The sequence below is a fragment of the Canis lupus genome, chromosome 5 (genome assembly GCF_011100685.1).
Source record: "Canis lupus familiaris isolate Mischka breed German Shepherd chromosome 5, alternate assembly UU_Cfam_GSD_1.0, whole genome shotgun sequence".
Classification (NCBI taxonomy): Eukaryota; Metazoa; Chordata; class Mammalia; order Carnivora; family Canidae; genus Canis; species Canis lupus.
In genome coordinates, this window is record NC_049226.1 from 41334819 (window position 1) to 41360872 (window position 26054).

Consider the following 26054-nt stretch of genomic DNA (forward strand, 5'->3'; position numbering starts at 1 on the left):
TATGGGGGGTGGCTGCTAATGAGAATTGGGGTTTCTTTCTGGGGAGATGAGAATGGGGGCTGCACAGTTTTGTGACTACACTAAAAACCAGCAAATATACTTTAAATAGGTGAACTGCATGATATGTAAATTGTATCTCAATAAAGTTGTTTTTTTTTTAAATTAAGATTTGATAAAAAAATCAAAGACAAGCAAGCACTTTTTTCAACAGCTACAAATGGAAAAAAAAAACCCTCAGCCTTCTTTAAAAAAAACAGGAGATGGGATGATTTTTAAATTATATTTATAATCTATACTCCCTATTTCTGAAATAAGCCTCAAAACCGCTCATAATAAAGACGCACACACACAATGAGATTGTTGAAATAGAGACGGTCAGGGATAATTCAGAACCAGCACCAGGAGCATGAAAAGCTACCTCATCTGATTCTTGCTGACTCCTCATTTTGAATCTGATATTCCTGGCAACTGAGGCAAAAAATGGAAACACAAGTAGTCATAAAAGTACCATCACTGGAACCAAACACAGACCAGTCTGCACCTCTCACACGGTAGTGCTGCTGTGCCTGCACACCCTGCATGGCGCTCCCTCGTGGGCCTCGGCCCCTCACCAGTTATCACCCTCACTGGGGAATAGATCCTCCAAATTTATTTGAACCACTTTTCGCCAGTACCAGTTTTACTGAGATAATTCATGTACCATCCCATCAGCCCTGTGAAGTGTACATTCACTGGTTTTCGCGACACTCACAGTTGGGTTTCTTATGTCTCCCCGAAACAAACCCTGCACCCCCTCGCTGTCAGTCCTCACCTCACCGTTCCCCAAAGGCCTGGTGACCACTAATCTACTGTCTCTAGGGATGCCTATTCTGGACATTTCATTCAACTCTTTTAACTAAAACAAAGAAAACCACCTCAAATCTTGGTTTATCAACCCCGAGCAGAGTCTACTGGCTCCTGCTCCAAAAGATGAGGATGGCAGCCTCTCTCTCCAGCTCCTGACTTATGGATTCCGTCGTCACTCTTGCACTGTTTATAATCTACTGTACGACCATGCTTTGTCTGGAAGTTTACACGAAAAACCTGAATTTCCCACCCCGTTCCTAACCTCGGAACCTGACTGAGCCACTAGCTACTGGCCTGACTCCCCCTTTCCGGGCATGGGTGCCAGAGGCCCCTCTCAGGACACAAGGGCGCCCATCTGCAGAGGCAGCCTCTCCCTCAAGACTCCCACACCTGACTCAGGTGTAGTTGTGTCCACTTCTGCTGCTCTTATGCCTCCTCTCCAAAGTCTGGTCTGCTCTAGGAGGCCTGGCCCCCACACTCCTCTGGCTTGCTCTTTCAAATGTGCCACATGCAGCACCCGTGGGAACCACGTGGTTGGATCGTGGCAGCTGAGGCCTGCCAGAGGCCTGAAGTCTTCTCAGTCTATGTGATATGTGAAGTCCGTGTTGGATTTGTCCTTTCATGTATTCTTGAGCCCTAGGGTGTCTGTCCAGCTGAGTAAGGAGGCTGGATCTGATCCAAGCCACACCAGACTGACCTCTGACTGTGCGGAGGCACCTAGAACCCATCAACACAGAGCCAGGCTCAGGAAGGTGTACTGCCAAAGAGTAAAAGTGTGGGATTCAGACAAGTAAAAGGAGTTTGACCAATGTAAGATTCATTTCCCAGGAATCTAAAGGGCAAAACACCTCCATTTCTTAAAAGAATAAAAATGCAATTTATGCAGTGAAAGCAAACAAGGAGACAAGCCAGGGGACCTCGGGGCGGGGGTGGGGGATGAACAAAGCAGGGGCAGTAAGCCAGGACAGCCTCGCTTCAGCCTCGTAGGAGCCACAGGTAGCCTGGGACAACGGCCCTGTTTGCCCTCCTCCCCCAATTTCATACCACAGGCGTCCATACCAGCAAGACAGCCGGGCTTTGGCAGCATGCAAGTTAAGGTCTGATCATAAATGCTCAGCCTACTAACTGTGTGACCTTAAGAAGTTACTTAACCTTTCCGATGCACGACTTGTCTCTCTAACAGGGATACCGACAGGGACCATGCAGGGCTGTGATGGGAGTTCAGGGGACGGAGTGGGGGGACTGTACACAGCACCACACACTGCATATTCCACTTATGAGTCAGTAAACTTATTAACTACTACTGTGGGCAGAAGAGCAAGGCTTTGGATCCATGAAATGCAAACACAACCCACATTGTGAATTCATTCTTAACCAGAGAATATCACCCTCGTCACCAACTCTCTATAACCAGGACCCGGAGGTACACAGGTGCCAGGGCATGCTGCCCAGAGTGCTGGCAGTTACCTCGTCGATGGCAGATTCTTCAATCAGCCGGGGAGCATCTGAGGACAACAAGCCGTGAGTGGCCATCACAAAGATCTTATACGCGCCCCTTTCCTTCAGGGTCTCAGCTGCAGCGAGGAAGCTGTCCACATCATCGATTATGTCATCCTGTCAAGTCACAGAGGGAGCATAGGGTATGTGAACACGGGCGCAAAGGTGGGTTTACACAACCAGGAAAAATAAAGGGTGTGGACATGTCTGGGTGGCATGGTGACCTGGCCGCCGTGCCCCCACTGCATTCCCTGTACACTTCTGGACCACACCCGAGGCTCTACATCATCCCTAGTGGGTCGGGAACTGCGCCCTCAGCTTGCAGGGGCTCTAGCGATGTTTGCTGAAGGGTTTTTGTTTTTTTGAAATGCAGAATAAAACTGGAGGTGCTTCACTCTAGCTAGCCCTTTCTTCCTTTCCTGTTGGTTTTCCTTATTTTCCATATTTTCTCCACTGGGCACAAGGGAAGTATGCTTTCTACGTATGTTTTTATAATGGGACAGACAGTAATAGTGTTTTAACAAAATACGCAGTCCATGGTTTCCTACCTATGCACCACAGGCTCCCAGTGTGATGGGGTAGAAAATATATAGAGGGGTCTCTGCCCCCAGTTTCTGGCACAAAGTCCCAAAAACCCTTGGAAATTCCTAAGTGATGAGAGCACCAGAAGCATCTTCTATTCTAAAGAGGTGACCCTCAGCAGGCTCCCGAATGGGGGCTGGTCACCAGAGAGACCATGCCATGAGAAGCCTGGGATTCCCAGCCGTCCATTCTCCAGAGAGTGGAGAGGGGCTGGAAATGGAGTTAATCCATCATGCCTATGTGATGAAACCTCTATAGCAATCTCAAAAGTATAGGGTTTGGAGAGCTTCCAGATTGGTGACTACACCCACACACTAGGAGGGTGAAGTACCCCAACTCCACAGGGCCAGAGTATCCTGTGCTCTGAACCCTCCCAGGTCTTATCCTATGTATCCCTTCATCGGTATCCTTTATGACATCCTTTAATAAACTGGCCAATATTAATGTTTCCCTGAGTTCTGTGAGCCACTTTAGCAAATTAATCCAATCTGATAAGGGGTCGGTCATAGGAGCCTCTAATTTGTGGCCAGATTGTACAGAAGCTTGGGCAACCCAGGGCTGTACTTGCAATACTTGCAAACGGCATTTGAAGTAGGGTGGGGGCAGATTTGTGGGGCTGACCCTTCACCCGTGGGGCTCTGACGCTAGCTCTGGTAGAAACCATCAGAACGGAGTTAAACTGGGGTGCCCAGGTGGCTCAGTTGGTTAAACACCTGCCTTCATCTCAGGTCATAATCTTGGGGGGTCCTGGGACCAAGCCCCGTGTTGGGCTCCCTGCTCAGCAGGGAGCCTGCTTCTCCTTCTCCCTCTGCCTTTCCCCCTGCTCCAACTTGTGCACTCTCTCTGAAATTTTTTAAAAAATCAAATAAATGAATGAATAAATAAATCATAGCTTTTCTGCCTTAAAAAAAAAATCCTATATTTGCAATCACAATGCAACCCACCAATTGTACTTTCGGACATCTATCCCACAGTAGAACTCCGTTCACACAAAAACTCATATACAAATGTTCATGGCAATTTTATTTCTAATAGCAGAAAAATGGCAACAATCCACATGTTAATGGGTAAGCCGTTCAATTGTGCTACTAACCTGCATGGAAAACTGCTCAGCCTGAAAGTATGTATTTAACATACCTTAGAACTTGAGTGGCTCTCCAAAGAAGCACGCTAAGTGAAAAATATCAATCTTAAAGGCTGCCTGACTGTTTACTCCACTTATATGACTTTCTTGAAGTAACTATTATACAGAGGACCAATGAGTCACTGCCACAAGTTAGGGGTCAGGGGCACAGGAGAGGGGTGTGACGATAAAGGAGTAGCATGAAGGAGCTCTGTGGTGATGGAGTAGCTGACCGTGGTGGTGGTTATAGAAAGCTCCATGTGTGATAAGACTGCACACGTCTATATGCACACAGGTCACACTGGTGCTATCGGAAGCAGCTGTGTGGGTCGTAGTGATCTGAATTTCCAGATTATGTTACTGCATCACAGTTAAGCAAAGAGGAGGAAGCTGGATAAAGAGAACAAGAGACTTCCCTATATAACTTGGGGGGGGGGGGGAGCTACTTCCCACCAATCAATAATTATTTCAAAATAAAAAGATTGTCTTTTTTTTAAGATTTATTTATTTATGATAGACAGAGAGAGAGAGAGAGAGAGAGAGAGAGGCAGAGACACAGGCAGAGGGAGAAGCAGGCTCCATGCCGGGAGCCCGATGTGGGACTCGATCCCAGAACTCCAGGATCACACCCTGAGCCAAAGGAAGGCACTGAACCGCTGAGCCACCCACGGATCCCTAGATTGTTTTTTTTTAAATGCAGTTAGAAAGGGAGCAAAAGCATTACTGAATTCACAGCATCTTGCTACTACAGATTTTGTTAACTGAGGAATAAATTAATGAGTATTTATTAAAAGGGTGATATCAGAGATTCCTTAATTCAGAAAAAACTTTATAATTCAGAAATTCATAAACAAAATTACAAGCATGGGGGAGCATGTGGGGCCCCCACTATGGAGTCTTGGTTAACTAGTGTGGCCACTCTGAGAACAGTTTGGCACCAGCCAGTAAAGCTAGAAATGTGTGTGCCTTCAGACGTAATGACCACACTCCCAGGCACCAAGAAAATCTTACATATGCACCAGAAAATAGGCGCAAGATTGTTCAGAGCAGGGCACCTGGGTGGCTCAGTCTGTTAAATATCTGCCTTTGGCTTAGCTCATGATCTCAGGGTCCTGGAATGGAGCCCCATGTTGGGTGTCCTACTCAGCAGGGAGTCTACTTCCCCCTCTCTCTATTCATGCGCACATACATTTCTCTCTCACAAAAATAAATAAAATCTTTACAAAATTATAAAATAAAAGATTATTCAGAGCAGTATTATTTGGAAATAGAGAAACTATATGTTCAATGCATGGAGAACAGTACGTTGTATCATGGCTGTTCCATGGAACAGAGCAGAGCAATAAGGAAAAATAATGTACAACCATGTTACTACATGGAGAAATCTCAAAACAGCATTGAACAAAAGTCACAAAGTACACAAAGACGTCATTATACAAACATCAAAAACATGCTAGACAGAACCACCTAGTGTTTGGGGTACATGTACTTATGGCAGACTGTCACAGCTAGTAAGGGCATGAACGATGACTTTCAGGCTGCTGACAACCTCTGAGTGGAGCAGAGAGAAGAGACACCAGGGAGAAGCCGAGGCTGCTTCAAGGGGACAGGACAACATTCTGTTTCCAAGCAGCAGGGTACCCACGTGTTCATCTTATCCTTCCTCTAACTATACAAGCATTAAACGTACTCCTACGGTACACTGGTTTTGTGAAGTGCAAGAGGATGTGCGTTTTAAACAGTTTTCATCAATTTTGTACCTTACTTCTATCCATCATAAAACAATTTTCTATGTTATGACAAACAGCTGCATAATATTTAGTTAACTAAGCAGTTAGTTAAAATTTCTTAATAAACTAATGGTAACAATTTTCAGTTTTGTGACCAAAGTAAACATTTAGCACAAGGTATCAACTTAAATGAGATTCACGTGGCCACACTGCTATCCCCACACAATTCACAAATAACACAAGAGAATAACAATGAATAATAATAAAAGGTCTACCTACCACAATGATGGCGATCCTTCCTCCCACGTCACCTACAACTGTGATTGGAGGCTTCTCTTTGGGAATCAGCACTGGTCAGAATAAAAGACACACACACAAGTTTCTAGATTAGAGCCTTTAGAAAGGAATGTCTCATGACAAAAAGTTCCAAGAAACTCAAAACAGATGGGAACCTCCGCAACCTGCAAGAGGGCAACCATGGAAAACTCACAGCTGACTTCATATTTAATGAAAGACTGAAAACTTTCCCCTAAGACTTGGAACAAGACAAGGATGCCTACTCTCACCATTGCTACTCGAGGTACTGGATGTACTAGCCTGGGCAATTAGGCAAGAAAAAAAATAAAACATATCCAAATTGGACAGAAGGAAGTAAACTATCTTTATTAGCAAATGACATGATTCTACATATAAAAAAATACCAAAGAATCCACATAGAACTACTAAAGCTAATATACTAATTCACCAAAGTTGCAAGGTAACACACAAAAATCAGCTGTTTCTACATACCAGCAACAAGCAATCTGAAGAACAAATGAAGAAAATTCCACTTGTAAAAGTACTGAAAAGACTAAAATACCTAAAAATAAATTTAACCAATAAAGTGAAAGACGTGTACGCTCAAACTTACAAAACACAGCTGAAAGAAACTAAAAACACAAACGGAAAGACACCCCATGGTGTTCATGGATCACAGCATTTATACTGTATAGATGGGAATGTGCTCCCAGAGTAAGCTAGAGATTCAATACAATCTTTATCAGAATTCCAACTGCTTTTCTGGAAGAAATGACCTGATTCTAAAATCCTAAAATATGGAAATATAAGGGACCCCGAATAGCCAGAACAATCTCTAAAAAAGAAAGAATAAAGGTACAGAACTTGGGCAGCCCGGGTGGCTCAGCGGTTTAGCACTGCCTTCAGCCCAGGGCTTGATCCTGGAGACCCAGGATCGAGTCCCACATCAGGCTCCCTGCATGGAGCCTGCTTCACTCTCTGCCTGTGTCTCTGCCTCTTTCTCTCTCTCTCTTTCTCTCTCACTCTGTGTCTCTCGTGAATAAATAAAATCTTAAAAAAGAAAAAAAAAAGTGCAGAGCTCACATTTCCCTATTTGAGAACTTATTACAAAGCTGTATGACTCAAATGTGGTAGCAGCATAAGGATGGAGATACAAAGATCAATGGAACAGAAATGAGTGTCCACAAATAAACCCAAACATCCATAGTCAATTGATTTTCCACCAGCTTTTTTTGAGTTGTCACTGATATACAACATTGTGTAAGTTTAAGGTGTAAAACATAATGATTTGAAACATGTACATACTGCAAAATGATTAGCACAGTAAAATTAGTTAACACGACCATTACCTTTACATGATTACGATTTTTTTTTGTATGTGACAAGAATCTTTAATATCTACTCTCTTAGTAACTTTCAGGTACGTAATACAGCATTATTAATTATAGTCACCATGCTAGTAGATCACCAGAAGTTGTTCATCTTACAACTGGAAGTTTGTACCCTGACCAACATCTCATTTCCTCTGCACCCCCAGGCCCTGGCAACTACCATTCTATTTTCTGTTTCTGAGTTCGACTTTTTCTTTAGATTCCACATATAAGTGCCATCACACAGTATTTGTCTTTCTCTGTCTGACTTATTTCACTAAGCACAATATCCTCAAAGTGCATCCATGTTGCCATAAATGGCAGTATTTCCTTTTTATGGCTGAATAATAGTTTTTTCATCCATTTTTTTATCCATTCAACCACTGAAGGACAACACTTAGAATTGATTTCTGACAAGGATGTCAAGGCCACTCATAAAGAAAGAACAGACTTTTCAACAAGCGGTGCTGGGAAAACTCGATATCCACACGTGAAAGAATGAAGCTGTACTTTTACCTCACACTATATCAAAAAATGAACTTGAAATGTATCAAAGATCTAAAAAATAAGAGCTAAAGGTATAAAACACTAGATAGAAAACATGAGAATAAATCTTCATTACCTTGGATTTGGCAAAGGATTCTTAGCTATGACACCAAAAGATAAGCAATAAACTAAAAACTGGATGGATTTCATCAAAATTAAAACCTTCTGTGCATCAAAGGACACTATCAAGAAAGTGAAGATGACCTACACAATGAGAGAAAATATATGTATTTTCTATTAAGAGTCAACTGTCTAGAATACACAAAGAACTCTTACAACTCAACAATAAAAGAACAAACAACCCAATTTAAAAATAAGCAAAAAATTTCAATAGACGTTCTCCAAAGAAGACACACAAATGGACAAGCATATGAAAAGATACATCATTAGCCATTAGGGAAACTCAGGTCAAAACTACAACGATGCAGCACTTCAACCCAGTAGGAAGATGATACTCAAAAAATCAGAAAATAAATGCTGGTAAGGATGTGGAGAAATCAAAACCTTTAACCTTTGCTGGCAGGAATGTAAAATGGTACAACTGCTGTGGGAAACAGTTCGGTAGCTCCTCAAAAAGTTAAACATAAATTGCCATATGATCCAGCAATTGTAATCCTAGGGATAGACCCTGGAGAAATGAAATCCTATGTCTGGAAGAAACTTGCAAATGAACATAACAGCCTTATAGCCAAAGGTAGAAGCATCTCCAGTGTCCATCAGTGCACGAAGGGATAAACACACTGTGGCATATCCATACACAATGGAGTATTATTCAGCCATCAAAAGGAATGGAGTCCTGGTCCATACAAAGACATGAATGAACAGCAAAGACATCGTACTCAGTGAAAGAAACTAGACAGAAAAGGTCACAGACTGTAGGATTCCATGTATATGAAATGTCTAGAACAGGCAAATTCATAGGAACAGAAAGTAAATTAGTGGGGGGAGGGAGCGTGGGGAGTGATTATTTAATAGGTAAGGGTGTTTCTCTGGGGTGATGAAATGTTTGAAACTAGGAAGATACGGTGGTTGTACAGCACCGCACATGTACTCAATGCCTTTAAAACAGCTGATTCTGTGTTGTGTACAATTTTTAAAGAAAGATCAGTGTCACTAAAGAAAAAAAGTAGGAGTGCTTTAGATCAGGGATTCTCAACCTGGGCACCACTGACATTTTGGGTCAGATAATGCTTTGCGGTGGGAACTGTCCTATGTGTTATGGGATGTTTATAGCATCATTGGCCTCTTCCCACTAGGTGACAGTAACAGGCCCCTCAATTTCAACCACCAAAAATGTATGCAGACACGTCCAACTGTGCTCAAGGGACAAACTCCATGCCACCCTCTCCCTGCAGCGGATAACCAATGCTGTGGATTAAAAGAGGCTAAAGACAGGTCAAGAGAATGCAATGTGATCCTAGGTGGCAGAGGTGGGGGAGTGGGGACGGCAGAAATGTAAAACCAAACAAAGCAAGGTAAATCCCAAAACTGAAGTCGTTTTTTTAAATTTTCCACACTTGCTTTCCCAGGCACCTGACCAACACCAGCAAAAGATACAACGTGGTGTAGCCTTTAGGGAATCAACCTGACAAAAAGCCGTATGAACAGGCTTACCTCTGGACTCATAAGTCTCACTCTTAGAATCCTATCATGAATAAGCCCAGGTATAGACAAAGTGTTTACCCACATAGGTGCACTGCAACATTATATATAAAGACAAAGAACAGGCGAAAACATTGGGGTGCTTGGATGGCTCAGTTGAGTGAGCATCCAATTCTTGGTTTCAGCTCAGGTCATGATCTCAGAATTCTAAGATCAAGCCCTGTGTGGGGCTCTGTGCTCAACACAGAGTCTGCTGGAGATTCTCTCCCTCCTCCTCTGCTCCTCCCCCTCATCCCCACTCTCTCTAAAATAAAATCTTAAAAAAAGAAAAAAAAATAGGCAAAAACAAATACCTGCTAAACCCTCGTTGGGCTTAGGTTTAAGTCACATCCATAGGGATCCCTGGATGGCTCAGCGGTTTAGCGCCTGCCTTCGGCCCAAGGCATGAACCTGGAGACCCAGGATCGAGTCCCACATTGGGCTCCCTGCATGGAGTCTGCTTCTCCCTCTGCCTCTGTCTCTGCCTCTCTCTCTCTCTGTCTTTCATGAATAAATAAATAAAATCTTAAAAAAAAAAAAGTCACATCCCTAAGATGGGATATTCAACAGCCATTAAAAATGTTCTTTCTACAAGTTTCCAATCACCTGGGAGAAGGTGTGCTATGGAGCAACATATGCATTCTGTACCGTATGCACTGCAGCCCCATAACCCAAGGAAGGAAACCATGAAAAGAGGCTGACCAAAAGATGAAAGTGCTGTGTCTCTGGATTTCACACTGATGGCTTCCTTTATGCACTATGATGTTTTAAAAATTTATTTTTTCATATTCTGGAAGAGTATTTTCTTTTTTAGTTGGCATTTTTCGTGTCTAAAAAACACGAAAATACAAACTAATTTTTTTTCTTTTTTTTTATTTTTAATTTTTTAAATCTAATGCTAAATATCAAAATCTTTGGATGTCATCACAATCTCAAAACATAGGTGTGAGATGCCATAGGAATAATGCTTTCTTTTGCTTTCATGTATCTATTTGCTACTAACTTAAACAAGTATTATCCATAGAGCATCAGGCTATGGAATGTACAAAAATGTTCAACATATAGGATCTGTGAAATTACAATTCTGGCCAAGCCCCCCAAAATCCTCTATAGTGTCCACTACTTTACACTAGTTGAGTCAAAATGTAAACACAGAAATGTTATAATTAAAATCGTGAATGAAACTAACTGAAACAGGGTCACCTGGGTGGCTCAGTGGTTGAGCATCTGCCTTCAGCTCAGGTCGTGATCCCAGGGTCCTGAGTTCGAGTCCCACACTGGGCTCCCTGCAGGGAGCCTGCTTCTTCCTCTGCCTATGTCTCTGCCTCTCTCTTTGTGTCTCTCATGAACAAATAAATAAAGTTTTAAAAAAAATAAAATTAAATTAACTATCACAGTGGGAGAGGGCCATCTCCTAAGATGGAATGGGAGAACACAGGTTTTCCCATCCAATGAGCCCACTGCTAGATTCCCAGGGCAGTGATGTACATTAAGCCACAAATGGAAGCCACAGATGTAATTTTAAATTTTCTAGGAGCCACGTAACAAAAGTACAAAGAAATAGGTGAAGCTAATTTTAATAATACATTTTACTGAATCCAGTATCTCAAAAATACCATTTCAACATAGACTCAATAAAAAATTAATAAAGATCTTTCACATTATGGTTTTCACATTGAGAGTTCCTGAGAGTTTCACATTCCCGGCATGTCCCATCTCCCACTCACCCCATTCCAGGGAGTGGACGGCCACCGGGTTGGACAGTACTGCCAAGCCCAGCACAGCCCTACATCAAAGCCCTCCCACGGTGCATTTCTGTAATTTCAATAGCCTCCCAAATCTGTCCTCCACATCTCTTGCCTCTCTCTTCCCTATAATCGATCCTAACATTCGATGCAAGCCTAGACATCCACCCCTTACTACCTGCTCCCATCTTGAGAGAACTCTGCTTTTTGTAATGCAAGTATATTAACTGGCATTTCTCCAGCAGACTCCTGCTATCTAACCCCCATCTTTTCCCTGAAGGACCTTCTAGCAGTCAGCATGGTATCCTTCCTGGTCACACCACGGCCAGACACAGGCCTCCCAGCTGCCCCCCTGGCACCCTGATCTAACCAGCACCTCCCTCTACCTCCACCTGCCGAGATCCACAGGCTCAGCCCCAATCTCAGCTTCCTCATGGCCACTGCAATACAGCTTTCCTTCTCTCTTGGCAAATGAACAAACTCCTGGGCAAAGCAAGAACCCGAAGGGATCCAGAATATGCCACAATGGTGTAAAAATTATTCTGAGCTGAAGGCACTGGAACTCCTGAAATTCTGATTGTCTAGAAGCACAGACCCCAACAGAACTCAAAAGAATTCAAATGTCATAAATCCCCTGCTAGGAACAACCAGGGAAGATTACTAACCTCCCAGATAAGAAGTCAGCACCACACCTAAACAGACATAGTCACAAAACTATCCTACTCCCCTCTGTGCTAGGGGACCCTTCATCTCTCAAGTCACTTGTTTTCTGGTTTCCCCTGTTAAAATGTCATAGATTATCTTTTCTTGCACAAATCTATCCTGTGTGAGTTTTATTTGCATGACCCTGAACCTAAAGAGGGCAGGGGAAATTTTTGCCTCTCCAACAGACTAAAGGGTAGTATTTTTTTTAAGATGTTAATAAAGCACAAAGGAAGTTTCTTAAAAACAAAAGAAAAAACAAACAAACAAACAAAAAAAAAAACAAAAGCAAATTCACACATAACCGCCCCACCCTGTCATCAGTATTGGGATCTTTTGTATTCCCTCAGGGGCCTCACACGAGCAGAGGTACTCCCATATATTCCAGATTTTTCTCTAGTATGCAGACAGTCTTAATTACTTTCAATGGGCTGCATGATTAGTTGTGCTGATGCAAGATAATTTATCAAGGCCTACCCTCTGCTCAGCCATTCAGACTTTTCTAATATTCTGCATTCAAAATAACACTATTGGAATCCCCAGGTGGCTCAGCAGTTTAGCGCCTGCCTTTGGCCCAGGGTGTGATCCTGGAGTCCCGGGATTGAGTCCCACATCGGGCTCCCTCCATGGAGCCTGCTTCTCTCTCTGCCTGTGTCTCTGCATCTCTCTCTCTCTGTCTCTCATGAATAATAAATAAAATCTTTAAAAAAAAATAACACTATTAGTGAATAACTTACACAGAGTGTTTTGCTTGTGTTAAACTTTTCTCCAAGAAAAGTGAATGAATTCACTGAGTGAATGAATGGAATTCTCTCAAATGGAAGAACTGAGCCTTTTCAGAGTTCCTGCTATGATCACACAGACTGCTTCTAGAAGGCTCTACTGGGCAGCCTGGGTGGCTCAGTGGTTTAGTGCCACTTTCAGCCCAGGGCATGATCCTGGAGACCCAGGATTAAGTCCCACGTCGGGCTCCCTGCATGGAGCCTGCTTCTCCCTCTGCCTGTGTCTCTGCCTCTCTCTCTTTCTGGGTCTCTCATGAATAAATAAATAAATAATCTTAAAAAAATAATAATAGAAGGCTCTACTATCTACAGCACTACCAGAAATGCACTTGTTATGACAGGGCCAGAGAAGGTATTAGTCAATTTTTGGCAACTTAAAAAATCAAAGAGAGAAGAGGCAATTCTCAGTTGAAAAACAATACACGGAGTTAGCCCTAGAAGCAAAGAGGGAAGTGACAAAGAGGGGCCAGCCCACTTACTGGGGATCTCCAGGCTTGGGTGGATGGCAGCTACACTCCTGACCATGGGCGGGGAATGCCGTCCATCCACCAGGTCTGACTCGGCATCCTGCGCTTCTCCGTGAATCACCGCGATTCCCAGTCGCAGGCGCTCCGCGAAAGACTGTGCCCTGAGGGAGAGCATGAGACACAGTTCAGAAAGCACAGAGCCCGTCTCCTGATATTCACAGCAGAAACATTCCAGAACACAAATCCAGTGTGGTTTCCAAAAGGATTAATGAAAAAAGACAGGAAATAATCTTCACGTCTTCGGGTCCAGGACAAAGCATGGAGACCCCAGGTGATAAGCATGTCCCTCTGGCAATGGGCACCAGTGACCTGGTGGCAGCTGGCCCGGTCTGCATTCAGCCGGCCAGCTGAGCCTGCACTAGTTAACTCCACTAAGCCTAAACCACGGCTTCCTTGCTTGTAATCACTAAACCACCTCGCCACCTACCCAATAGTGACAACCAACCACGGGAGACAAAGCGCACTAAATACTCATCAAAGTCATAAGCATCAATGTTAATGTTTTACCAAGATATAAGTGAGACACAATAAATTGTACATATTTAAACTGTACAATCTCATAAGCTCTGATGGACGCATACATCCATGTCACCATTAGCACGATGAAGACCATCAAAATATTGATCACTGTCAGACGTGTCCTTGTAACCTCTCCTTCCAGCACCTGGCAACTCATAATCTGCTTTCTGTCACCAGAATTTGGCCTTTTCTAGAATTTAATTAGTGGCATCAGAGTATGTAGTCATTTCTTGTCTTACTTTGCTCACTAAGGATAACATTTTGGAGATTCATCCACATTATATGGCACATCAAGAGATTATCCCTCCACATTGCAACAGCCCACTACTTGGGGCCACCATAGTTTGTTCATTTATTCGATAAATTTCTGAGATGTTTCCAATATTGAACCATGACAAAACAGCTTTGAACACTTATGTGCAAATCTCCGCATGGACTCACACTTTCTTTTCTCTTGGGTAAACACTAAGGAGTAGAATGGCTGGATCACAGGGTAGGCATGTATTTAACTCTCTAAAAAAAAAACAAACTGTTTTTACAAAGTGGTTGTACCTTTTACATCCCCCTGAGCCGCACATGGGGTTCCACTATTTTCATGTTCTCATTGACATGTGGTGTGACCCATCATTTCAAATGCTATCCATTCTCATGGGGTGTAGCAGCACCTCACTGTGGTTTCCATTTGAATTTTCCTCTTAAAAAATGGTGCTGAACATTTTTCATGTGCTTATTTGCCATTCGAATACATACTTTGGTCAAGGGTCTGCTTATTTTTTGCCAATTTTTTAGTTGGGTTGTTAGTTCTCTGAGTTTTGTGGGCTCCTGGGTGGGTTAGTTGGTTAAGCATCTGACTTTGGCTCAGGTCATGATCTCACTCAGGATCCTGGGGTTGAGCCCCACGTTGGGCTCACCACTGAGTGGGGAATCTGCTTATCTCTCTCTGTCTGTTCCTCCCATCCACTCATGTACACATGCTCCCCTCTCTAATAAATAAATAAAATCTTTTTTTTTAAAAAAAAAAAACCTAGGTTTGGGGAATTCTTTATATATTCTGAATAGAAGTTCTCTTTTTTAAAGTTTATTTATTTATTTATTTATTTCAGATTTTTATTTACTTATTCATGAGAGACACAGAGAGAGAGAGGCAGAGACACAGGCAGAGGGAGAAGCAGGCTCCCCAGGGGACTTGATCCCAGGATCCCTGGATCATGATCTGAGCCAAAGGCAGATGCTCAACCATAGTTTGGGGCCACCACAGGTGTCCCTAAGTTTATTTAATTTTTAAAGTGATCTCTCCATCCAATGTGGGGCTGGAACTCACGACCCCAAGATTGAGTTGCATGCTCCTACAGCTGAACCAGCCAGGAGCCCCTGAATATAAGTTCTTTATCAGATATGTGCTTTATAAATATTTTCTCCCCATCTATGCCTTCTCCTGTCATCCTCTTAGTAATGTCTTCTGAAGAGGAGTTTTACTTTTGATGATGTCTAATTTAATAATTTTTTTTCCTTATAAAATGTACTTTTGGTGTCATATTTTAAAAATTTTTGTCCAACCAAAGTCACAAAGATTTTTCTCCCAAGTTTTCCTCTAGAAGTTTTAGTCTTAGGTTTTACATTTAGTTACAGGATTCATTTTTAGTTGATTTTTGTATATGATGTGAAATATGGCTCAAAAAATTATTTTGCACATGAACATCCAACCATTCCAATATCATTCATGAAAAGGATTATTCTTTCTCACTGAATTGCTTTTGTACCTTTACTGGAAACCAGTATTCTAGATATGCATAGATCTGTTTTTGGAATCTATTCTGTTCCACTGATCTATTTTTCTATCTTTACTCCAATACTATGTAATCATGATTACTTTAGCTTTACAGCTAGTCCTGACTTGAGTGTTAGAGGTCCAACTTTGTTATTCTTTCTCAAAGTCTAAATAGCACTTACATATATATTCAGTGGATGGACAAGTCCACCTCAATCATATTTGGCCAACACTCAAATCCCATAATCACTGGTATGGAAAACATCCTAAGAAGTGACCAGTGGTTCTACTACCTTCCAGCAAACAACATATAGCTGAATCACCGTGGATCGCTTTCTTCAACCCTTTCATCTGTGAGAGATAATAAATGTTGACTGCCAACCACAGAAGATCAAATGAGGTAACAAAGATGTTTTAGTTTCCAGCTGCTATAACAATACCACAGACTGGAGGTGCTTAAACAACAGAAATGTATTTCTCACAGTTCTGGAGGCTAGCAGCCCAGAAGAGGGCACAAGAGAGCTGGCGCCTGGTGAGGGCCTGCTTCCCGGTTTGCAGACACCCCTTGCCTCTCATGGTACCCTCACATGGCAGAGAGCAGAGAGACAGAGCACTATAGCACCAGACTTTCCTCATAAGGGCACTAATCCCAGACATGAGGGTTCCCACCTTCATTACCTAATCACCCCCAAGGCTTCATCTCTTAATACCATTGTATTGGGGGTTAGGATTTCAAGATGAATTTTGGAGGGGACACAAATACAGTCCACCATAGTGACACTACACATAAGCTTCCTGAGGGAATCTTCTCAGGCCTCATCAGACCCGGCACAACAGCTTATTAATAAACATCTAAATGAAAAAAAAAATTTTTAATAAAATAAGTAAAATTAAAAAAAAATATCTAAATGGAGAAATGACAAATGCTGTCATACAACTAACTGACTCTTAAACAACACAGGTTTGAACTGCATGGGTCCACTTATAGGTAGATATTTTTCTAACAGTAAGAATAAAGTATGTAATACATATGCCATTCAAAATATGTGTTAATCAGCTGTTTATGCTCTCAGTAAGGTTCCAGTCAACAGTAGCCCATTAGAAATAAGTTCTGGGGGATCAAAAGTTATGTGTGGATTTTTGAAGGATGGGAGATTGGCACCCCTAAGACCCATGTTGCTCAAGAGTCACAAATGCCAAAAAAACTGAGCCAAAGACTACCACAATGATAAAATCTCATCAGCAAATGATATTAAATACAAACTGAATATTACAGAGTTACTAGAAGACTATCCATCTGGGCGAGTCAAAAGAAAATTCATCATATTCTTTTGGTATTTGGTGGGGAAAAAATTTATCAAAATGCACTGCTGTTACTTCTGCTTCTGCTAAGATGGTGTACTCTTCCCACAAAGTAAAACTAAAACCGTGAATATTCTTTATGAAACAAACATAAAAAGACTAAAGGTGGAAAGGAGAAAACAGACTGACTGGGGATCTTGGGACTGCTGGAACAACAAAGTAGTTAGGTCCTTTGGTCTTTTTGTCTCATTATCACAGACTTGCAGCTGCAACCCAAAAATGCCAATAGGCACATACCCCGCCCCCCCCCCCCAAAAAGCCTGCTTTTTCTAACCAAAGGATTAAGAAAGGGGCAGTGTCTGAAGTCAGAAAACTTTAACATGGTAACTGCCCTACTCCAACCAACCGCCACAGAAAAAACTGCAGCTACCCACTCCCCAACATGAGCAAAGGTCAAGTACGGAGTTCACACCTCCTCCCTTGCTAAGCTATAATGACAAGCCCCAAGCCCTCCAATGGGGTGGTCTAAGAGAAAGCCAAGTAGGGAGCTGGGACTTTCATCCCTACCAAATGGTAATGATCTCCCAGTGCAGAGTGAACCCTGGACTTCCAACCCAACTCAACAGTAAAGAAGTGTCTTTCCCTCTCCCCTACTAGATGGTGTCAGGGGAGGCCTAGTGGAGTCAGGACTTTCCCCAACAGTGGTAACAAGGCCACTCCCCACTTGGTGTCAGTAGAGGATTCACAAGGAGTGTTATTCCCACTTCTGTGTACTTGTGAGCATTTTTATCTGATTCTTACTACAAAGCTACAGTAATCAAAAGTGTGGTACTGACATACAGACGACAGAAGATCGGAGAGTCCAGAAATAAACACAAATATCTATGGCCAAATGACTTTTGACAAGAATGCCAAAGCCGTTCAAGGAGGAAAGAATAGTCTTTTCAACAAATGGTGCTGGATGACCAGATAATTATAGGGAAAAGAAGCTGGACCCTGACACCTCCCTCCATATACAAAAATGAACTCAACATGAATCAACAACCCAAACATAAAAGCTAAAACTAAACCACTGGGCAAAAACACAGGGGTAAAACTTAATGACCTTGGATTTAGCAATGGCTTCCTATGTATGATGCCAGAAGCAAAAGCAGTAACAATATAGCTAAACCAGACTTCATAAAAATTAAAAACTTCTGTGTGTAGAAGGACATTATTAAGACAGGTAAAAGATAACCTACAGGATGGGGTAAAATATTTGCAAATCCCGTATCTGATAAGGATCTAGTATTCAGAATCCTGCAACTCAACCACAAAAAGATAACTCAATTAAAAAATGTGCAAAAGACCTGAACAGACATTTCTCTGAAGATATAACAATAGCCAATAAGCACATGAAAAGATGTTCAACATCCTTCATCATTAGAGAAGTGCAAATCAAAACCACATTTAAAGACCACTTCACACTCACCAGGATGGCCATAGTAACAATAACATATAAAATAAGCACTGATAAGGATGCAGAGAGCCTGGAATCCTTGTACATTCCTGGTGAGAATGTGAAATGATATAGCTGCTACAGTTTACTGGTCCCTCAAAAATGTAAACAATAGAATTATCACATAGCCAGCACTTTCAAACCTTGGTATACATCCACAAGAAATGAAAACATATACTGACACAGCAACTTGTACACCAATGTTCATAGCAGTACTACTCGTAACAGCCAACAATTGGTGGCAACAATTCAAATGTTCTTCAATATACTAATGGATAAACAGTGCGGTATATCCACACAGTAGATAATATTCTGCTGTAAAAAAGGAATGAATGACTGACACATGTTACAGTGTGGATGAACCTTGAAAACACAATGTTAAGTGAAAAAAAACAGACCCAAAAGGCCACATATTGTATGATTCCATTTATACACAATGTCTAGAATAGGCAGAGAGAGAAAGCCGGTTAACAGTTGCCAGGGCCTGGGGAGAGAAGGGAATGAAGGGTGATTTCTTAATGGGTACGGGGTGTTCTTCTAGAGCGATGACAAAGCTTTGAAACTAGAGAGAGGTGGTGGTTGCGCGACAATGTGAGGACACTAAATGCCAATGAATTGTATACTTTAAAGTGATTAATTAGGGGATCCCTGGGTGGCTCAGTGGTTTAGTGCCTGCCTTTGGCCCAGGGCGCGATCCTGGAGTCCCGGGATTGAGTCCTGCATCGGGGTCCCTCTGCCTGTGTCTCTGCCTAGCTCTCTATCATGAATGAATTAAAAAAAAAAAAAATTCTTTAAAGTGATTGTGTTAATCACATAGTGTTACGTGATTTTTGCCTTAACAACAACTAAAAGCATGTATACAAGAGAAAAACAAATTACTACATTAAAACTGATCCAGCACCAAAAGCGTTTGACATGTTTATACTCCAAAACCAATCACAGTTTACTACAGTTTAACCAAATGGACAATACAGGTCCCCGATGATAGAGGATGATAGAGCTTCTCGAAGGAAGGGTCGTGTGGGTGTAGCCCTGGCTGCACTGGACATGGCAACTTTGTGTTTTTACCACAAGTGCCAGCCTCATTTATTTAATATATTAAATGTCCTTCTTAACTTATAATGGATAACTACTTACTGTAATACCTTTTAAATCACCAGCTTAATGTCTGCAAGCTCTCCCTCATCCTTCAATATCAACAGCCTTCAGGGTCCAGGACGGAGGTACTGATGCTTTCTTATATTCTGCAAGAGCTTCACAGGGATCCAGGGAGCAAAGGCATTCAATGGTAGGACATAATTTTAAAAGAGCTTTTTTTTTTTTTTTTTTAAGATTTTGTTTGTTTATTCATGATAGAGAGGGAGAATGGCAGAGACACAGGCAGAGAGAGAAGCAGGCTCCATACAAAGAGCCCGATGTGGGACTCGATCCCAGGACTCCGGAATCACGCCCTGAACTGAAAGCAGACACTCAACCACTGAGCCACCCAGATGTCCCTTAAAAGAGCTTTTCTAGAGGCTCCTGGGTGGTTCACTTGGTTAAGCGTCTGACTCCTTTTTAATTTTTTTATTTTTAAGTGACTTGATTTTTGGCTCAGGTCATGATCACAGGGTCATGAGATGAAGCCCCACACCAGGCCCTGTGTTGGGTGTAGAACCCGCTTAAGATTCTCTCTCTCCCTCTGCCCCTTGCTTCCAATCCTCTTTCTTTTTCAAAAAAAAAAAAGCTTTTTCAGGAAAAAGCCTTTCTTCCTACATTTGCTTTTGTTCTCTCCCTTCCCAACAAAGTGGCTTCTCCACAAAACACTGGTATATGAAATCCTCTCAACCCCAAACCACTTTAAGTAACTGATTCATCAGTTACTCTAGGTTACATGGAACTCTCAGCAGCCCTATCTGTGTGCCTCAGGGTGTTTTTGTTCTAAAAAATGTCACTTTTTTAAAAAATAAAAAATAAAAATAAAATGTCATTTTTTAACACATACTAGTAAGTGGTCTCTCAGCTGGATACAATTCTGTTAATAAATTACTCAGTTCTTGTAATAAAAATAAACAACTACAAAGCATATCCACTGGTTATTTTAAACACCATGGATTTTAAACACCTTGGATTTGAAGATCCAGGAGAGGCTGCCAATCTAGAAGTGAGAGAAACACTAGGTCAGGTTTCTCTACACCTAAATGTCTTTAACTGGTGGTTACATACTGGGACTGAAAAAAAGAGGAAAATAAATCATCATTTTTTTAAATGGAGTCAGCAGACAATCTCTTAAACTATCGCCCATAGAATAAAAATAAGGGACACCAATGAGAAGCACTGAGAATCCAGAATGTCCAGGATCCGACTGGGGATGTGATTCTCCACGTGGACCCAAGGGGTAGTCAGGAGCTCCCACCTACCTCTTGGCTGAGGCTGGAGATTTGGCCACAATCACCGCATTCCTGTAATCTGGAATCTGTGACAGACAAGAGGTCAGGGATTACTCCCCTGTCTCCACAAGGCTACCAACACCCAACACTCACACCAACACCCAACAGTCAATAAAAAAGTTAACTGTCAAATTCCAAATCAGTGCAGTCCATAGAAATGACTACCCATGTCTCAGTCACAGCATATTGAAGACACCAATTTGTTAAAGGATGACCAGGATGGTGGGGTTAAATAAAGATATGAAGAACCCTTAAGAAAATAACAACAGTATCGGTCTCTACTTTGGAGTCTTCTACTGGTGGACATTTGAAGTGATCTGTGCTGGTGATGATCATTAATTGAAGATATACCCCTTATCAACTTCTAAGAGTTTAGAAGACAGAACTCTTTTTAAGCCGTGCAGTAATTTGTTTCTGACTTCATCCTGGCCATATTTCCAAATTATGTTCCAGACACACAAACACTAAATTACCTGATTTTATTCAATATATCCTTATTGCTTTTCTCACAATTACTCTAGATCACTGAATTTCTATGTAAGCATTAATAACCTTTAGCACCTCATACAATGCCTAGTATGTATTAAATGATACTTAGTGAGTGAACAAAAGATTAATTTGAAGACAGCTCTAATACAGATATATCCAGCATAACCACATGGATTGGATGTCTCCACAGGACAGCCTAATAATTTCATCCAATACTATCAGGGAGTAAACTGGCAAAAAATATTCTAATTTAGGTGCCTTCCATATTTTTGCTGGAAGTCTGTCTAAACGGTTTTATGTACTTGTCTTACCAAATATCATCAAACAGCACCAAACCCAGCCAAGAGAAGAAGTAACAACAAAGGAAACAGTTAATAAAACAAATTAAAAGGAGGCTTTAAAAGAAAGGACTCTGAAGTGCCTGGGTGGCACAGGTGGTTGAGCATCTGACTCTTGGTTTTGGCTCAGGTCATGATCTCAGGGTCATGAGATCAAGTCCCGCACTGCCTCCATACTGAGCATGAGGTCAGCTTGAGTGTCTCTCTCCCTCCCTCTCTGCCCCCTCCCTGACATGCTCCCTGCCTCTAAAATAAATAAATAAATCTTTTTTTTAAAGGACTTTTTAATAAAAACAAGTCCATTTGGGGGGCACCTGGCTGGTTCAGTTGGTAGAGTATATGACTCTTGATCTCAGGCTCTTGGGTTTGAGCCCCCTATCAGGTATAAACTTAAAAAAAAGAAAAAAAAAAAGGAAGGAAAAGAAAAGAAAACACATCTATTTTCTCATCAGGAGCTAAAAAGGGAAATCATACCCATAAAGAATGAACAACTTGTTAAGAAAAAGAACCAAAAAGAAATCTAGGAGGTTGGAATAATTACAGTCCAAATAAGAAAGTTAGCTGGCTGTCGGGGCCAGTAGAATGGACACAGGTGAACAAACTGAGATCAGGCCAAGAGATTTTCCCACAATGCTGTATAGAAGAATGCAAAACTTGAAAAAAAAAGTTAAACAACAGAAACTAGATCCAAAAATTTCAACATCTAATAGTTCCCAAAGGAAAGAATGAGAAAACAGAAGGGATAAGACACTCAAATCATAGAGGGAAAAAATGCCCAGCGAATGAAAGGGACCCAGTGAGTATCTACTGGAATGAATGGAAACATTCACCCCAGACACATCATGCTGAAATTTCAAAAACATAGCAGAATAATGAAACTCCACTAGATGGGGAAATTCCTGCCCACCCCCAAAAACATACACAAGATGCCTGATCACACTAGAAATCGAGAAAGGAAAAAATTCAAATTATACAATATTGTTTTGGTCATTCGGTTTGCAAAATGAAGAGCCCAGGGCAAGATACTAGTATATGTACTGTTAGCGGGAGTATAAATTAATACAGCCCCTTAGGACAACTGAAATTTCCTATAACATTAAATTTTCAGGAAATTGTCATTTTGCAATATCCATTAAAGTATTAAAGATAATAAATAAATAAATAAATAAATAAATAAATAAATAAATAAATAAATAAATAAAGTTTTAAAGATAGTTTTCAATCAAGCAATTCCACTTCCTAGTATTTTTTCAGAAAAACACCCACATAAGTAATCAGAAAGGTAAGTACAAGAATTTTCAATGCAGTATTATGATACTTCTTAAGTGTTCTCTACACCCATTGTGAGGATCAAACTCACAACCCCAAGATCAAGAGTTGCATGATCCTCTGACTGAGCTAGCCATGCATGCCTTATGATAATTTTCTTTAAATAAAATATTTCACTTAAAAGAGTAAAAAATTAGAACAATCAAGAGGAAAATAGTTGGGAAAAAAAAAAGCCTGTGGCTCATTTAAACTTGCACACTAAGCAGTTAAACATGTAGCTATTTAAACTTAAATAAACTTAGAGAAGATGATTTGGCTCTCTGGTCACACTAGCCACATGCAACGAGCAGCTACCATACTGGACAATAGCTAGAACGTTTTCATGATCACAGAAAGCTCTACTGGACATTGCTGATCTAAACTGAGTACTACTATGTAGCAATTATCATCAAAGCAATAAACCTACATATCTTAGCATGGAAAGACCTCTACATACCAGCAGAGCAAATGAAAGAATAAGCTGCAGAACAAGGCTATAGGTCAATTGTGTTTTTTAAAAAAGCATGCACAAATCGGGGGTGGGGGGTGGCTGACTCAGTGGGTAGAGCATGCGACTCTTGATCTTGGGGTCATGACTTAGAGGGAAAAAAAAAGCACCCCCAACTCAACATCTATAACTATGTGTGTAGATGAGGAGGCAAAAATAAAGAGAAAGGTCAGAGAGGACAGAGGACACAAAGCAAGCTGGTAACAAGGGTTATCCCTGCAGAGAAGCCCAGGATCAGGCTGGGGGGCTAGGGAAGCCCCAAGGCTTTACCAACATTGTCAGAATTACTATAGATACACATGCACATCCCTACACTGCGACTGTCAATGTAAAGTGTCATTTTTCATTTTTTAGAAGAGCACCCCTACTAACAAGTGGAGTGGGAAAAAAACGCCATGTAAGCCAGCTTCCAAACTCTAAAATTTTCCCCTGCGCCATTAAGGGAAAACATCACCAGGACCACTATGGAATCACAAAGAATCAAATGGCGCTACATACGCCCCACGCTCCTTTGCTATACAGGCCTATCCTTGTCCCCTGGTTTCTCATTCCCTTCCGTATCTTGTTTCTGTGATGATAGTGGCTTGATACAAAGACATCCAGAAGAACATGGAGGAAAAAACAACAGCAACTCAAGAATCAGAAACAAGATACTCTAGAAACTCCTACTTAAAAGATTAATGGGATGGGCTCTCTACACACACCATAGAAATATACTTGTAGCCCTCCTCTTCATCATTTCCTTAAAAACGCCTGGTGCAGATAGAGGCACCTGGGTGGCTCAGCTGGTTAAAGAGCAACTCAGTTTTGGCTCAGGTCAAGATCTCATGGGTCGTGGGATCAAGCCCTATGTCGGGCTCCATTCTTAGCAGAGTCTGCTTGCAGATTCTCTGCCTCTGCCCTATATCTCTGCATCCATGCACAAGTGAAGTGCTCTCTAAAATAAATAAATAAATCTTAACAAAATATATACTTGTGGTCTTCCTCTTCATCATTTCCTTAAAAACTCCTGGTGCAGACCAATGATTTCTAGGACTGTCACTGTCATGCTTAATCATTTCTTAAAAACATGCACTGTATTTAATCAATACCTGGAACAATTTTGGTCATTTTAGTATCTCTATGATTTGGATTTAAAAAAAAAAAAAAGATTTATTTGACAAAGAGAGAGCATGCACAATTAGGCAGAGTGGCAGGCAAACGGAAAGGGAGAAGGAGACTCTCTGCTGAGCAGGATCCCGGGATCATGACCAGAGCTGAAAGCAGATGGTTAACCGACTGAGCCACCTAGGTGCCCCGATTTAGATGTCTTGAACTCAGTAGTGTCTTATAGCTGCTGTCAGCCCCACAGCAGCTGTGATGTGCCTTTTTTATCTGGTATGGGTGAAGAAGGCCATGGCATTCTTATGGTTCTCATTTCAAATGAGCCACAGGCACTGCTGGTTCTATATGGGCTGGCTTTACCTGCCACTTAAAATGTCTCCAGCAAGAGTTCCCTATAATACAGCATTAAAATCAACAGTTACCATGCATGTCCACAGACCTGGCATATGGGCAGCAGGGTGTACATTTCACACTCATGAATCAGTCATCACTGGAGGAAATGGCCTCAAGTCCGTATCTTCCTGCAAGGTCTGTGGGACCTACCAAATGAGGATCCACACCAGCAGGTGGAGGTTGGAAAGGACTGAACCTCAGATGATGCCTAGCACACGCACTGCAGCGTAACTGAGGGCAGGAGAAATTACCAAGCTCTCAGGAGAGAGCAGCAAAGCTGCAAGGCAGTGAGCATCCAATTATCTGAACACTCCTTCCATGTGGCAGAAAGCACATAAATTCCAAGGATGACTTGAGAGAAACAGCGTGTGAGCTATCAAGTAGGAAGATGTCAGCATCAATCTTGCAGAACAGGATCACTAAATGACATGAAGGCACTGTGTTACACTATCATCCATAGTGTTTTCTTCTTTCCTGACAATCTAAATAACGTAAGCCTTAACTGGTGGCATCTTCAATTCTGTAAGACATGGTCTACTAAGACAAGTATGCAATAAAAGGCAAAACAAACAAAAATCCTTTCAAACAGTGAGCTCCCATATTGTATTTCATTTTCGACAGCCTATATTGATTTATATTTAATTTATATTTATAAAATTTATAATATATGAATGAAGGACAGAGAATTTTAAAACCACATTTGGTGTTATCACTGATAGCTTGCCATCAAAAACAGCCATTTCCTTTGTCTGCTGAATCGTGAAAGGTATAAGAGAGAGTTCAACCCTGAGAGTTCAATTCTTTTCAATAATGAAGCCTAAAAAGGGATTTTCCTAGGGGAAGGCAGTCTTATACAGAGGTAGAGGCCTACACTTAGGGGCCACAACTAGGGCGGCTCAAGGAGACTGAAGCCTGGCCTCTGGACCAGCATCAATGCCGCAGTGCAAACTCAGTAGGCCAAACGGGCACCTCCCAAAAGGCATTACTGCCATTTGTGCCTCAATATGTGA

The 26054-nt window shown here is 41.6% G+C and overlaps 1 protein-coding gene across 4 annotated transcripts in view; it reads right to left on the bottom strand.

Annotated features, from left to right (window-relative positions):
* The window catches only part of PRPSAP2 (phosphoribosyl pyrophosphate synthetase associated protein 2), a 48851-nt gene that overhangs the window by 1639 nt on the left and 21158 nt on the right, over window positions 1-26054 (bottom strand). For all 4 annotated transcript variants that reach the window (XM_038537079.1, XM_038537080.1, XM_038537081.1 and 1 more), the window contains 4 exons: window positions 20875-20930; window positions 13341-13489; window positions 6058-6128; window positions 2314-2460 (listed from right to left, as the gene is read on the bottom strand). In XM_038537079.1, the coding sequence (XP_038393007.1) occupies window positions 2314-2460; window positions 6058-6128; window positions 13341-13489; window positions 20875-20930 (423 nt within the window). The remainder of the gene's footprint in view (window positions 1-2313; window positions 2461-6057; window positions 6129-13340; window positions 13490-20874; window positions 20931-26054) is intronic.